The 16085-nt window shown below is 40.8% G+C and overlaps 2 protein-coding genes across 8 annotated transcripts; one reads left to right on the top strand and one right to left on the bottom strand.

Annotated features, from left to right (window-relative positions):
* Positions 1 to 845: 845 nt before the first annotated feature.
* On the bottom strand, positions 846 to 5987 carry LOC115745348 (probable protein phosphatase 2C 40). 7 transcript variants are annotated; one of them, XM_030680861.2, is made up of 6 exons: positions 5139 to 5840; positions 4938 to 5009; positions 2299 to 3658; positions 1927 to 2191; positions 1393 to 1596; positions 846 to 1163 (listed from the first exon to the last, which is right to left on the bottom strand). In XM_030680861.2, the coding sequence occupies exons 3-5, from the start codon at positions 3526 to 3528 to the stop codon at positions 1433 to 1435; spliced, it is 1659 nt and encodes a 552-aa protein (XP_030536721.1). In that variant the 5' UTR covers positions 3529 to 3658; positions 4938 to 5009; positions 5139 to 5840; the 3' UTR covers positions 846 to 1163; positions 1393 to 1432. The 7 variants fall into 7 exon arrangements, with proteins under 7 accessions (XP_030536721.1, XP_048139391.1, XP_048139390.1 ...); XM_048283434.1 differs by lacking the exon at positions 846 to 1163 and adding an exon at positions 5859 to 5987 and having other exon boundaries at positions 1277 to 1596; positions 5139 to 5248; XM_048283433.1 differs by lacking the exon at positions 846 to 1163 and having other exon boundaries at positions 1277 to 1596; positions 5139 to 5248; positions 5378 to 5840.
* Positions 5988 to 11078: 5091 nt separating this feature from the next.
* Positions 11079 to 12569, top strand: LOC115745368 (UPF0481 protein At3g47200-like). The gene is made up of 2 exons (XM_030680894.2): positions 11079 to 11705; positions 11838 to 12569. The coding sequence occupies exons 1-2, from the start codon at positions 11100 to 11102 to the stop codon at positions 12567 to 12569; spliced, it is 1338 nt and encodes a 445-aa protein (XP_030536754.1). The 5' UTR covers positions 11079 to 11099.
* The last annotated feature ends 3516 nt before the right edge of the window (positions 12570 to 16085 follow it).

Raw genomic sequence — 16085 nt, 5'->3', positions numbered from 1 at the left:
TATTCGGGAAAAGAGCTGAAGTACGTTGAGTTTTGTCATTCTAGGAGCAGATCAGAATTTAAGTACAAAATCAATATTGATCTTGACTATCGCTGACGTTCTTGGCCTGGTCTGAACGAGGACTTTCAATGATCCCAAGAATTGATATACTCTGGCGCCAGACGAAAGTTTGGGGCTTAAAAATATAAACCAATAATCTGAAATCACATAGCACGAGATGTAGCAGTTAACCGAGACCTCAGATTAGCTAAAGAAGTAGGCAAAGGAACATGAGCACCAATTCTAGGGATCAGCATGCTGAAGTGAAAACTTGCAGTATTGGAAGAGTTGAATGGAACATGAGCTTAAAAAAACTGGACATGAATTTTCAAGAATCACCATAACAATCCAGCTGGACAAGGGAGCGAAAGACCTGGAGACCTTTATTAGCATCAAACAGTTTCATCTCGAAGGTGGTGAAACAAGAAGGCCTGAAGACTGATTCTTGATCTCAGTTTCGCTAACTTGTTACCTTAATGGGATTTTTATGGTTGCTTTGCCCATATAAAAAAACAATTCTTAAATTCCGCTAAATAGCTCATTAGTTTTCAGTTAGTCAAGGAAGCTTCAGGAAACTCCTCATCCAAATGTTAGCAACTATGATAGACCTACATCTATAATAAGATGTCATTCCAACTCAGAGGCCAAAGATGATGATAGAAGATCTGTTTCTGGTGTAAATCACTTCATGGGTGGTCTTATCAATACTTCAGGTTCCATCACTGCAAGTTAATGGGTTTAAATGCCTAAGCTTCAAGAACTTGAACTCCACACGCATATCATTCAAGAGTTTCAGTACTTCATCATGATCATATGCACAGTTTTCTTGCTTCCACTGTGCTCTTCTGTCATAAGATCTATGAATGTATTGGACATCTTCAAGGGCATCATAATGTCAAAGAAGCATCAGTCTGTAAGTTTGCTGGAAAGGTAAATGAATAAGAAATGACAGTTTGATTGATGACAAAGTTCGAGCACCGCCAGTATCATCACCTCTTTGAAGCCCATGTATCAGTTCTAGCTCGGCTCTTTCAACTCCACAGTGGAAGAGCGTGACCGTCTAAAAAAGATCTCAATTCTGTTTTGCCAAATAGCTGGAGTACGTTTCTTTTTATTATTCTCATCTACAACAAGCTCAGAATTGAAGTGCACAATTAAAGGCAATTTTCAATATTTGCTCGAAAAGCAAGGCTCACTGATCAGATAACCATATGTTTGTAAGAAATCAGAAAGCTCAGCTCTAGCACAATTTGTTGCATCAAAATGGCAACAATTTTAACACTCGACCCATGAAATCCTTTTAAATGATCTCTACAAGTACAGACTACAAAAAGTATCTTGAGAAATCTTAACGGTTCAAAGCCAAATCTCTTATTGGCTCATCCTTTATGAATTATTGGCATAACGTGAAAAGTGAGTGCGATGGTTGCTCCAGGGATGTTGATGCAGTAGATGTCCGCTGCTTATTGCCAAGGGTGATTACTATAACTGTTACATCATCGTGATACTTCCTTCTCCGTCCCGCAGGAATATTCAAGAGCTCATCGGTACTAAAACCTGCAATACGAACAAGAAACATTCACTGGAAAAAACGAATGCTATCTTGGTACTTTTATAGAAGTTGCCATTCCAAATCAGACGGACTGGTCGAATCAATTAATCTTTTTGCAGGTTCTGTTTTCTTTTTTCACTGCTTAAACAGCGGAAACCAGAGGCAATTACTAGCTTGCTCTAACATTACCGTGCACATCCATCGATGGGGGTGTGAGAGAGAGAGAGAGAGAGAGAGAGAGAGAGAGAGAGAGAGAATCTTGCTTCAATTGCACCACCAATAAAAAGGGGACCTAAAAACTGAGAGACACTATCTCAGAAGCAATTAAAAATTACCTGCATTATTGGCTGCTCTTTGAACAAGCTCTTCAATGAGGTGCTTCGCAGGATCACCAACAGGATTCTGCTGGATGAAGAGATGAACAAGCTGCGCAACCTCATCATTACTGAAGAAGTCAAATAGCCCATCACTTCCCAGAACAACAAAGCGATCCTTCTCTGACACTCTATGGCTCGTCGTGAACGGATGGGAATAAACATAAGGAGGGCTACATAAGTTCTGAATACGGAGTATGCCCATCAACATATCATTCATTTTGCTCTGCGAGGATTAAAATAGTTTGGAACTAATCAATTCGGATTAGATAAATATATTTATGGATTCAAGGTCTTCATCTTTAATAAAAGCACGCATAAACAATTGGCTACCTCTTTGAGGTAACCGACTCCAAATGCTCGAGTAACCTTTAGTTTCCCCTTCACTCTTCCATTTACAATGGGACGAGGATCGTCAGGGTGATCCTCCAAAAGCTTCTTCTTCTCTGAATCATTATCTACAGTATGAGTTTCCGTCAGCTGAATTGTCTGCAAAGCACCATCCCGCGTGCCATCACTTGTCGCCAATATAGCCCTGCTGTCTCCTAAATTCAGAAGATAGATATCATTCATGTGGAGAAGCGCCACCAACACACATGATCCGACAGATACCAGATCAGGCCGGTCTTTCATTTCCCGTTCGACCATATACAGGAAATCACTTTCTGCTTGAGCAACAGCATCATTGAGACAATTTATCACCCCATGGAAAAAAGTCTTATGTGTGGATGCATCATTAGAAGACTGAAAAGGGTCAATTTCTCTATCCTCCACACTTAAAGTGTATGGATAAGTGGTCAAGGAAATGTCGTTATTGACATTGCCATGCTCCAATGAAGCGCTTCCAGAAAGTTGATGCAGTGAACTACTTTCACATGACACATGTAGCTTCCTCGTCCGCCATTCCAGGTTATGCAGAGAAGAAGCGATTCTGTCATAGAGTGTCCCTGCTAAGAAATCGGCAGCGTCACGCCCATTAAATCCATCATATATTCCACAAAAGAGCCACCCATTTTCTTCTGAGCACACAGCCTGGACTCTATCCTCACCTGCAGCCCCTCCTGCCATTTGTACATCCATTGCATTAAGAAAGCTCGAGGACTCTGTCCTAGTGGGAGTACTCTTAGACTGACAAAGGGTCCTCTCATCCTCAACAATCTCAGAGTCCGGTGATCCACTCCCAACCAAGGGAGAAGTGCTATTAGAGAAGGACGATGATACAAGGTCCAACCGAGATAGAGAAGGAGAAGATGCCAATCTTCTGAATGATTTTGGAGAGTCCATGCTGGGCAAGATTTCCTCTCCTATGATGCCATTGCAGATTCTCGTGTTGGCTAAAGTTGCATTGGCACTCAGAGCAGCACCGGACAAACAAGAAAAGGAGCCATTCCTCATCTTCATGGCAGAACTCCAAGTCATGACACTTTCCGAAGCATTGAACTCATCTTCGATGCTCACTGAGCTAGTGTAGCTAGAGGTATTGCATTGATAGCCAAAACTGACACTTAGCTCCCTCGCAGGCATGGGGTCATCAATGTTTAATTGTTCCACAATGTCTTTCATAGAAGACAGATGTTGCAGATGAGTCAAATTCCACTAGCAGGACATGTCCAATCTCAGAGCAATAATTCCTTCCCATGAAAGTTGACTAAAGGCAAAGTTTCAAACATTTGGATATCGATAGAAGTTGTGCCTGAAGAATTCAGAGGAAGAAAGCAAGATTCAAGGGCTTAATATAAGTGACTTGTGCTAGAGGCATCAATTCAGTTTGATAAAGGACAAGTCATTTTCAACAACACTTGCTTTTGATACGTGAACAAGCAAAAACTACCAGTGTCTTACCAAGACAAAGAGGAAATTATCAACATCGCAGGCATTTTCTGATAATGAAAGGCAAATACCACCCAGTGCAGCTGTCTTTTATTAATTTTTATGAATGATCAAAAGCTACGTAATTCACATGCCAGCAGCCAACATGGATCAAACAATGAATACTTCTCAGGAAATAACCTTATTAATTGCTCCTTGGATTGACCATTCATAAAGTCACCCATAAAAGTTGGCGCTATTACGCACAAGTAACATGAAAATCAATTAAACGAAAAAACCTTGTGTTTTGCATGCTTTGCGAGAGCATGACAGCGTTTCTGTTCCATTTTATTCAGTAACAGCATCATTGTGCAAACGAGTGGTTTTCATTTAGATCTTCTATGCATTTGCTCTTCACCCATATAATTTATCATTTATTGACAGTCAGTATTAGAAACCTACTGTCAGCATCTGGAAGTCTACGTCGAAAGTAAAAGAAAACATACTTAAAGATGTCAATTTGGGAAATCGCAATTGTGAAGGCTAAACATTGAAATTCACTAGATTTAGATACTTCTGCCAAATATAAATTAAGGTGATTACTGCGTTTATATGCTATGTTTCTACATTCTTCCATCGAATCAGTTTATTATCATATTTTTGGAAACCAACAACAACACTAAGTACTTTTAACTTTTCCCTCAAAGCTCCATATTTCACAAAAGTAGTGCTTCGACACGGGTTGATTCCGACTTAGCAATTGAGTCCCGCTATTACTTGGCTCAGAAATCACTCTAGGGAATAGTGCATCTTATTTTAAGAAATAAAGTTAATCCACAACAATGGGTATCTCCAAAAAAAGGTATTCAGAGAAATCAAAAGTTCACCACAGCAGCTCTTCGCATACAATCACACCAAACACCAGCACAGTATAAACTGACGAGTTACTAGCAAAAGGAGAGGAATAGGGGGTAATAAATGGTGAAACTTGAAATTGTTTCTCAGTTCTGACAAGCAAATTCTATTGGGAGAACAAAGGAATTAATTAAGATTGAGTCCACACAGATGAACCTGTTGAGAGATGCCATTTTCAATTGAATAACCAAACACTCACGTCCATTTAAACCCAAATTCCAACGTGATCGCCAAGCACAAGTACAAACCTGCTCAGAAAATGGTTTTGCTCTCAGCAAATGAGCCCAGGACTGCCAATTGATTAAAGTGCCTAGGAAATCCTGGGCACAACAATAAAAGGGAGATTAGAAGAAGGCAAAGAAGAAGACACAGAACAGAGAGAGTTTTGAGGCACACCACCTCACTAATCAATCACTGACCACAAAGAGGAAGGAAAAAGACAAAATTACCGCTAGTTTCATTCTGTCAAAGGACCAGCTGGGTCAGTGTGATTTGCAGTCCTAACATCCCCAACTGATACCAATCTCTATTCTCCCCTGAGCTTCCAACAACACCAAAACTGCTAATGATCAAAGTGATTGATGAATGAATTGGTATGAAATCACGAACATCCGAGAGCATAAGAGAGGGGAGATTCCAAACCTCCAAAAAAAAAAAAAAGGGACAATTGAAAACGAAAATCATGAACATAAGAGAACAAAATCTGAAGTTAACTCAAAGATGACTGAATTTCCATGGAAGTCGACTCGAATGGTAAGATAAACGAATGCACAATGTTCCATGGGAAGTAGTTTCTTTCCTCCTTTCCCCGTTCTTATTCTGGGTTGGAGCTAAAAGACTGCAGAAAAGCAGTAAAGTAAGAGAGAGGAAGATTCAAACCTGAATTGTAGGGATTACAGATGTCAGAAGCAGAAACAAGCCCGACCCATGATTCAAAGAATGATATTTTCTCTGGAATCGGCAAGAAAATCTTTGAACCGAGGGACGCGAAGAGAGAGAGAGAGAGAGAGAGAGAGAGAGAGATGATACGCAATGGAAGGAATTACAAGAAGAATCTGAGGCTATTGTGGGGGGCGTTGAGCAAAAAGATGGGCAGGGAAAGGAGCAAGAAACATTTACATAAATAAAATGAGCGTGCATTTAAGAAGAAGATGAATATAAAAGTTGACCTTCCTTCCCGAAAACGACAACCGCTGTTTTAGATAGAATTGATTGGAAAATGGGGAGAGAGATGGGGGGACCAATAAGAACAATGCAAGGAGAGATTTACGAGGCGAATCGACCCCAGAAGAGGAGAGAGAGAGAAGAAGAGCAGAGAAGTGTGGTTCAACGCTTCCGATGGCCGCCCGCATCCAAGTTCTCTTCTCCATTGGGTCTCTGTCGTGTCGTTTCGCCAACTGAACCTTCTTTGGCATGTAAGAATGATTTGATTGCGACGACGATTCCCCGTCGTGTTCTTTAAAAAACCATTTGCTTTTCGGTGCTTGATCATGAGTCGGCTGAAAGTAGATGCAAGAATTGAAAAAGAACGGCCAAATCTGGATTTCCTTCGATTAAAATTCAGGGTGTCGATTTTTCGGAACATACTAGGCATGAGAACGCAGATTTTATCATTTCCAGCCACCGATTTCGTTTCTCAACACCTTCTTGATTTCGAATATAATTTCATGCTCCAAACTTTATTAGTAGCGACAGAATTCGAGTTTTCCTCCTCCTTCTTCTTCTTCTTTTCCGAATGATTGGTAAATGGACCTAAAACTTGTCACCACTCGGTCCTCTACTTTGGTCCTTCTGGTTAGAGATACAATAGACATAAAAATTACCTGACATTTTTTTTAGCAGCCAAATAAATAAATAAGTTATGTGGCATTTTCTGTCCACTTAAAACTGATGAAATTAAATAGATAGAGTGTGCGAGTTTCTTATGACTTCAATGCACGATATAAATGCCCTTGCCTCTAGCTTGTCGTTGAGGTCGGGGGATCGAGCAGAGGGAGAAGGAAGGGAAGAAAAAAAAGGAAAAATAAAATAAAATCAAGATAAAAAATTAGAGAAATATGGAAATATTATTTAAAAATTATCTCGTCAAGTGCCGGCCACATTGTGTACGATGGACGGTGTCCATGTCAATAATTTTCACTTAAAATTAGCCAAATGGACTAAACCGACGTAAATGTAAAAGATTTAGGACTACATTAGCAACAAAAAAAAAAGTTTAGGACAAAATTGACAGAAGTGCAATATGTTTATGACTTTTTTGATAATTCTCCCATGATAAGTCCATATAATTTTATCAATTCCTGAATATTTTTCAATGTGACACGAAAAAATAGCCAATTTAAATGGAAATAGTTTTTGGCATTTAATAAGGACACTTTCTGGCCTGCCAAGGAAGTTTCTGCTTAATTAACAAACATCAACTTGTTATCGGATTGGGAGATCTCCAGTCGACCTTCGCACCTCATCGCATTCTTTGCAAATTTTGTGAACTCGACTTTGAGGGCTTGGCTTCGACGACCCCACTAAAAAGATCATAACCAGACCAAGGAATTGGAATTGGTTCAATTGTGAAGAATCTCAATGAAAGAAAATTTGGGATCAAAGTATGGTATACACAACATCAAAATTTTACTTCCACAGTAGTGTTTAGACTTTAAAGTGTTATCTTGAAGACTATATAACTAAATTCTTTTCTTGTCTTTGCTCAAGACTCAAAAATTAAGGGTGCGAATGATAACTTTTCTGTTCCCGAGAGCTATTTCTATTCCCTAAACTAGTTTCTGAGTAAAGAAACACGTATAATAACGATACAAAATTTTTGTCCATGGAAGAGAAATTTGTTTAATATCAAAATAAAAATTCTACGGTTCCCAATCATCGGGCCTTGGCCGACGGTCAATGGACGATAGATGGCGGCCGGTGATAGGTACGAGAGAGAGAGAGAGAGAGAGAGAGAGAGAGAGAGAGAGAGAGAGAGAGAGAGAGAGAGAGAGAGAGAGAGAGAGGTAAGAAGAATTTTTATTTTTATTTTTGTTCCGGAGACAAAAAAATTAGAAAATTTCTATTTCTCATTTCTGTTCCAAACTTATTTCCGGGCTAAAACTTTATCTCGAAAATAGAAAAAAGAAATTTTTTTACTAAATGGATTTTTGTTTCAAATTTGTTCTAGGAAATAGAAAAAATAGAAAAGCCGAGAAACTGAAGAATTACCCAAAAAGTCCTAAACTTATTGCAATTGTGTCAATTCGGTTTTAAACTTTTTTTTTGTGCCGCTCAAATCATAAACCTTTTGCAATTGTGCCAATTCAGTCCATTTGGTGAATTTTGGCAAGTCAGAGTTGACATGGACATGGGCAAGCTAGCGACATAATATTTTAATATTTTTTTGAATTATATATTTTTATTTTAGTTTCCTTTCCTTTCCTTTTATTTTATTTTATTTTTCTTCCCTTCCCTCTTCTTCCTCTTGCGGGTCGTCGGACCTAAATTACCGGCCGGAGGGACGGCCCGTGAGGCCAAGCCTCGCCAACCCGGATCTAGGAGGTCGAGCCTCGCCCAACGGGGTCGGCCATCGAGGTTCGGCGACTAGATGGAAGAAGAAGTGGTCGGGGGAAAGAGAAAAAAGAAAAGAAAAAAAACAAAATTTTAAAAAATTAAAATATTATGTTGTCAAACGATCAGCGTCCACATTAGTACCAGCTGGCCAAAATTCACTAGATAGATTGAATTGACACAATTGCAATAGGTTTAGGATTTTTTTTGGTAATTTTCCTCAAAAAAACATAATGGTTATCATTCGCGTCCTAAATAGATTACTTTAGTAGGGCCAGTTTTCATCTTATCATCCACTTTCCATTCATTTTCTTTGCTCTTCCAAACAATGCAAATCAAGTATTTTCTCCTTATGTTCATACCTTTCCTTCATCCTTTCCGTTGACTTTGTAACCCCAAACAAAGCCGTAACACCGTTTGAAGAGTGACAAAGGCCTTGCAAGAATGTCCAAAGCAAGATATCAACAATTCTTAAAGCACATATGTCATCCTTGAATAGGGACAAGAAAGAACCTTGAACCCAATATTGACAAGAATTTCATGTACAAGAGAAGCGATGAAGATGCTGTTTGGAAGGGAGTGAGCTAATCACCAATTTTCCATTCATGGGGACAAAATGCAATAGCAGAGCAGAGACAGACGGTCCTAGAGAGAACCAGCTAATCAATGAAAGCTAAGTTTGATTAAAGGCCCCATTTATTTTAATCCTTTTCTCAGAAGAAGACAGGTCCATGCAAGGTAAACCCCCCCTCTCTTCTCTCTCTCTCTTGTGGACAATGACGAAACGCTAAGTAGTTTGACAGCGAGATTTAGGATAAGAAAATGGTATTTACAGGACCAATAATTGGTGTATTAAAAGAGAAAAACCAAGTGATGTAGATCTTATTTGACGTAGAAAAACTTGTGGCGTAGTCCGTTTGCTGCATCACATTGTTGGTTTCCAAGGAGATGGATGGTGACAGAAGGAGAGAGGGGGATGAACAGTACAGCACCAGTTGCTGCAACATACTGGCGACCGTAGCTGATCTTGAAGGGCTAAAATCCACAGCCACCTCCATAGCATAGCTTAACACATATACCTTTGAGGGACTGATCTCCCTTCCCTTTTTTTTTTACCCCTTCTTTTTGTGTTTGAGTTTCTCGTTCATAATCATTAAGATGCACGGTTGATGCGCATTATATCGGGAGCTTTGACCCTTTTCTAAAAGTACTAGAGAAGGTCGATGATATTAGAATACTAGTAGAGAGTTATGAATATTTGCCCCTCTAAAAATGTTTCGAGTAATTTAGTTTAGAAAATTGTTGACGGAGCTATGATAAGCAACTATGCCCTTACAAAATTGTTGCGGTCAATGCGACCTCAACCTATCTTAAGTCCGATTGTTGCCTCAGATCGACTTAGGTGAGTTTCTCTTTCCTAGGTCGTGTCACTTGAGAAAGGGGTGATCCATCATTATGCGCGCTCATGCACATCTCTCTCTCTCTCTCTCTCATAAAGTATGTTTTATGTAACCATTTTTTGACAATTAAGTTTTTACATTGAATATGCATGAACAAGTCTATCATAATGAATAGATTCTGCTTTTTTTTTTCAAAGCACGTTAGATGCTGATGATTGAAATAAGGACTTTATTGCATAGGAAAAGTTTGATAAGTGGAATTGAAAATCAATACTAGTAAAAAGACTAAATTAGTCTTAACGTGACACGATTTTGAGAAGTGGTGAGAGTTGAGCTTGGCGAAACCCTTGAACACTGTTCTTGGTATCATTTAGAAAGTTAAAAAAAAGAAAGATCAGTATCAAAATGGACCATCTGATGGCCCTGAAAGTTTTGGGAGGACTTGAGTTACACTTCCAGTAGAGTGGCCCAACCCAATTTGAGTTTTAATGAAGCTAGCTTGAGTTGAGAAGGTTACCAATAGGCCGGTTCGGGCACGTTTGTCCGGTTCTTTTCAAATGATATGGATCCTCTTTATCGCACAGTGCTCCTCTCAAATGTCACAGATAAACCTCAACGGTTGATTTATTTAGATCAGGTTCCCCAACAATGGCTGAGATATGCTGAGAAACCAAGAGAAACACCCAATGAATAAGAATAAAAGTTCCCTGCCTCTTTCGAAACTCTTTGGCCCGTCTGAAATCGTGAAAGCTCCCCATATAAGTACTTTTAATCGCCCACACGCATTCGTGTATCGATAGCCCTGGAAGCTTTTGGACACGCCATGTTCCGAGGAGGAATTTTTTTGTCCAAACTTGGGGGCAAGCACAAAAGTAGTGAATAACCTTTAATCAAAGAAACCAAGGCACTTTCTCATTGAGCAAGAAAGGAATGTCCTACCGTTGGTTTACTCGGGATTCAAACTGAATGTGTCGTACGTGATGGTATAAATATACGTAATATATAGATACACACATATATCTATATAAGCTCTACTTGCTTATGGGATTAGTCCGCTTTCGAATTAAATCCAAGTACTACTCAATTGGAGCTCATAGACCGTTATAATGGATCCAAATGCTTCTCGATTTGGAGCTCGTAAATGCTGGTGCCCCATTTATGCTCATGTGATTTGAAACCAACAATTAAAAAAAAAGAAGAAGATAAAAGCCGCACAAATAATTAGTTTAATGTCGAAAGTTTGACTTTCTCGGTATAGTTTGATTGTCCTGTTAAATAAACGAAGTCCAATTAATTCATACCAAAACCTTTTATTTTAGGCAGACACTCATGGGAGAAATAGAATTCATGTGGATTGCGGACCAAGCAATTCGATTCGTACGGCTTTCACGGGACATGCTTAAACACGTCCTCTCGGGCACAACAGAAATTTGTGGAACCTGTGAAACTTGCGGAACCATGGATCTTTTACAGCCACCGCCGTGCCCGAACGAGCGCAACTCGATCGTCCAAGTCGAAGAGAGCCTCAGGAGCAAGACCTCTGGCGATCGACGGAGCTGGGACAAGCTATCCATCTACAGGGTCCGCGGCTCCATCGCCGACCTCAACCGCCAGGCCTATCAGCCGCAGTTTGTCTCCTTCGGCCCCTACCACCAGGGCGCTGAACACCTCCTCCCCATGGAGGAACACAAGCGCTGCGCACTTGTCCACTTCCTCAAGCGGTCTAGGAAGCCCCTCAAGCCCTTCCTCGAGTCCCTGGGGGAGGTGGCGCGGGACCTCGAGGAGAGCTACGATGCGCTGGACCCAAAGTGGAAGGCGGGCAACGGTGAGGATGTGGCGGTCCGGTTCCTGGAGCTGATGATCACCGATGGCTGCTTCATGCTCGAGATCCTGAGGACCGCAACGCAGGTGGTGGATGACTACGCGCCCAACGACCCCATCTTCAGCAACCACGGGAAGCTCTACATAATGCCGTACATACGGCGGGATATGCTGATGCTGGAGAATCAGCTTCCGATGCTAGTGCTGGATCGGCTGGTCTCTGTCGAGAGCGACGGCAAAAAGGTTACTTTCTTTATTAAATCTATCGCTACTGTCGGAAACTTCATTTTCGTTTTTTTTTTTTGTCCCTTTTCCACAAGTAGTATCAATACGACCACAATCTCGGACGCGATGTACTGAACTCCAACAACGCAGGACGACGAATTCGTCAACAACCTCATCCTCAAGTTCTACTCCCCCAGCACGCGCGTCACAAAGATGGGCAAATGCCTGCACGTCCTGGACGTCTTCAGGAAGAGCAGGCTGACTGACCACGACGAGATGGTCAAGATGGGGCACGGTGGCAGGGAGGAGATCATCCGGTCGGCCACCGAGCTCAGCGAGGCCGGGATCTGGTTCAAGAAGAGCAAGACCGACAGCCTCAAGGACATCTCCTTCTCCTACGGGGTCCTGAGGCTCCCCGCGATCGTGGTGGACAACACCACCGAGTCCATGTTCCTCAACCTCATAGCATTCGAGCGCTTCCACGTCGGGGCCGGGAATGAGGTCACGTCCTATATCTTCTTCATGGACAATATCATCGATAACGAGCGGGACGTCGCACTGCTCCACGCCCGGGGCATCATCCAGAACGCCATCGGGAGCGACAAGGCGGTTGCCAAGCTGTTCAACTCTCTGTCCAAGGACGTGACCCTCGAGCCCGACAGCACCTTCGACGCCGTGCACAAGCAGGTCAGCAGGCACTGCGAGAAGTTCTGGATCGTGTGGATGGCTAAAGCCAAGCATAGTCTCAGCCGTATCCGCTCCAGCAATATTTATGTGACATTGTCTATCATTGCTGCCATCGTCCTTTTCGTGCTCACCATTATTCAGACCGTATATACCGGGCTCAGCTACTACAAGGAGGAACCGCATCCCCTGCCATAACATTGCATCCCTGCCTTTATGGCAGGGAATCCAGAGGCCTACAAGGAGTAATTCTGTTTTTTTTCCCCTTTCTTTTTTGGTTTTTTCTCCTGATGGCTCATGCTCGATCCTAATATTGTTCATTGTTGTTGTTGTTGTTGCGGATACAATTAATCAAACAATAATAAAAATTGTAGAATAAATCGAAGAAAGAAATAAATCAGACACCCGAATTTATATAATTCGATTGATATGATCTACGTCCACAATAAGAGCAGCACAAAATTCCATTGTAAATCAAGCGAGACAAACGTATATCAACCGTACTCGAGTCATTTAAACACTCCTAATGTACCACAACCATCAATTACAATCAATATTTCCCAAGTGTTTAGCTATACAATTCCTCACAAAAGAATTTTTCAATCCTACAAATGAACTATACAAATTTTTTTACCACAAAAACCAATCGATTCCCGCGCTTAAATTCTTGATGAAATCCTCTGAAGAAAAACTTTCGCTACAACGAATTTCCCAAAAACCCACTCTGCAACTTTCAGGGCGTCACCTGACACGATACGATACGCCGACACGTGATTTTTCAAAAATAGAGAAGTTCGACATGCTGGGACCCGTTGTATATTAAATATATACTTATATATGATAAATATTTATTTTTATGATTTTATAAACAAATAAATAAATAATAAAAAAGCCATAGGATACATAATCCTTGAGGTGCTGACTTGTTTTCGGTATCATGACCGGCACATTCTCTCCCATTTAGTTCGAATTTTTCGTTTACTTTTGTGTCCCACATTGGCCAATAAGTCGAGAAAGAGAAGGAAAGCATAGTATAAAGGGGCGACTGGCCCCGGGGTAGCACACTTGCATGGCTTAGTTGATGGGCCATCAAGAATGCCCATGGTCAGAGGGCAAATGATGGCCTAAAAAATATGAGTATTTTTCCAAATTACCTCTAGGACTCGCGTGTCCTATTGATTAATTGCATGTCGAAAGTTCGGACACGCGTGGCCGTGTCTTGGCATGTGGAACACGTGTCCACAATGTCCGATCTTGTATGACACGTGAAAATTATCTTTGACGGCGTGTCTGTGCTACATAGGGCAGGACGCATTACCACAAGGATATATCCTTGAATATATAGTACCACCGCCGTGAAGACCGAGACGGGATAGGAAACAAAGTCTAAATTAGAATTTTCCTTTTTCTTTTATTCTTCGCCACCCCCAACAGAAATTTCTTTTTTCTTGTTGATCGCGACTTCAGCATGGATGAAATTTCCGCATCATGTAAAGATTCGATTTTGAACTTTGTTCTACTAGGCTAATAAGCAATTCAATAGGTTGGATTTGGGCTTAATCAGGAGCCATGTTTTAATAATCTCTATCTTGACGTGAAGTTTGGATCAAGTCACAACCGATAGAATTTAACTTTTGTTGCTATCCTCCCAAGGCCCCTCATGGGCTCAAACACCACATATATCTTTTAAGTCCAACTTGCGCTTGAACATAGCTATAATTGTGGACCTTATAGAACCACCGGCTCCATTTGCGCCTTTATCTATTCCACAAGGATTTTCCGACATAACCTCCTCAACCATAAATAATGCAAATACCATCCGTGTCGATCACCGCTCAAGTATCCGCTACCTTAGAAGTTTCTGGTTGCAACTCCACCTTGAACAGAACACTATCCGGATTAATATAAGCACTGCAACAATCACTCCTTCCTAGAGGTATCAAAGTCTCATAATATGTAACTTCTCAACCGATAGTTCATGAATTTAATTCCGGGCACCACAACCTATAGCCCCGCTCACTATGTGCATAGTTTAGAAATATGTATTTTCTTGCTCTCCTATTTAGCTTGCCATCACTCACCCGTATATGAGACAAGCAACAAAATACCCTAAGAACAGAATAATACATACCAGTATTTGACCACACTTCTCGAAAGTCCGATATACAATCGTAGCCGATGGGAATCTATTCACTAGATATATTGCTATTTATAGTGCATTCTCCTTGAATCTCCCAGCCATACCAACACTAGAGAACATTTTATGGACCGTCTCTAGTAACATTATGCTCATCAATCTTGCAACATGCTATGCTTCATTGGCATTAGTGCCATGTCTCACTGTGCCTCCTTTACGCATGATTCTTTTAATAGCTTCAAGCAGAACTTCATATTACTATTAGTTCACACATGCTTGATCGTTTTAGTAGTCTCCATTTTGATAGAAGCTCTCAACGACTTGATCCTCACATTAGCATCAAAACTTAAGCTTCAACACAAACAACCACGTCCTACTCGAGTAGTCATCCACAACTATTAGCATGAATTTGGTGCTCTTCCTCGAAGGAAATGATGAGAACATGCGAACATCTAAGTGAATAAGCTCTACAAGCTTCGTACTTTTCTAATAGTTGTACCGAACAACACTGTCTACCAATTTCCTAAGTCATATCACCTGTTTACATTTGGTTTTCAACTATATAACTTCATAGTAGGTTCCTTTCACTTAGGATCTTCGAACATTTCTCGCTAATGTACCTAAAACGCGTAAGCCACAATTCAAACTCTCAAATAGATGCATTCGATGTCTTTGTGGAAAAATTCATTTTTTTGTCTCTACTCGAAGCTTATACAAGCCGGAGGTCGTGGATGAAGCAGACAAGATGATGTTTGAAATGATAGTAGATACTAGAATCATAGAAGTGTTCTTGGAAGAGGAAAGAACTCGAGAGGCCAATGGCATGATAAATCTAAAATTTGATGCTATCATTGTAATTAACTTGGTCATTATGCTTTTGAGTGTTGGTACAAAGAAAATAGCGGAGCGGGCGAAGAGGTAAATTTGGTTAAGAGCCCGTCCTTAATCCATGCTCCGATACCAACATTGTAAGGAGCTGTCCTTAATCCCATTTGCTATGATATCAACATTGTTACGTGCCCGTTCTCAATCCAATGCTTTGATACCACAATGTCGCAAGCCCGCCCTTAATCCAAGCTATAATCGCGTTCTGTTTTAATATTATATTACGTAGAATAGGGTCCATGCGAAGACTCGGACTAAAATACAAGTGCGGGACAAACGGCAAGCACGGCGCCTAAGGAAATGGCTTTAATCTTAGGATTCCTAAATCTATATCGTATGAAGTAAGATTATTCAACAATTTGTGAAAATACTAACCCTTGTGTATAATAAACGTTATAAGTACATCATTCGGAGTTGAAATAGAAACAGGAGACCATAACAAAAAGGATGACAGCTCCCCAACATCAACTATCGCCAGCGGCGTACTCCATCGACGGCCCTCAATCACCGTATCCCATCATGGCTCCATCCCCGTACATGTCCGAAAAGCTGTAAAAACCAACGAGGGTAAGCTAAAGCTCAGCAAATATAACTCTAATCAGACAACTACGCTATCCATTCTTCATCTCTTCGACCAAGAATTTGACAATCACCCATTCAACATAAGAAAGCCATAGAGTCACAACGATACA

This window comes from Rhodamnia argentea, chromosome 8 (genome assembly GCF_020921035.1).
Source record: "Rhodamnia argentea isolate NSW1041297 chromosome 8, ASM2092103v1, whole genome shotgun sequence".
Taxonomy (NCBI): domain Eukaryota; kingdom Viridiplantae; phylum Streptophyta; class Magnoliopsida; order Myrtales; family Myrtaceae; genus Rhodamnia; species Rhodamnia argentea.
This window is presented reverse-complemented; position numbering and strand designations above follow the sequence as displayed.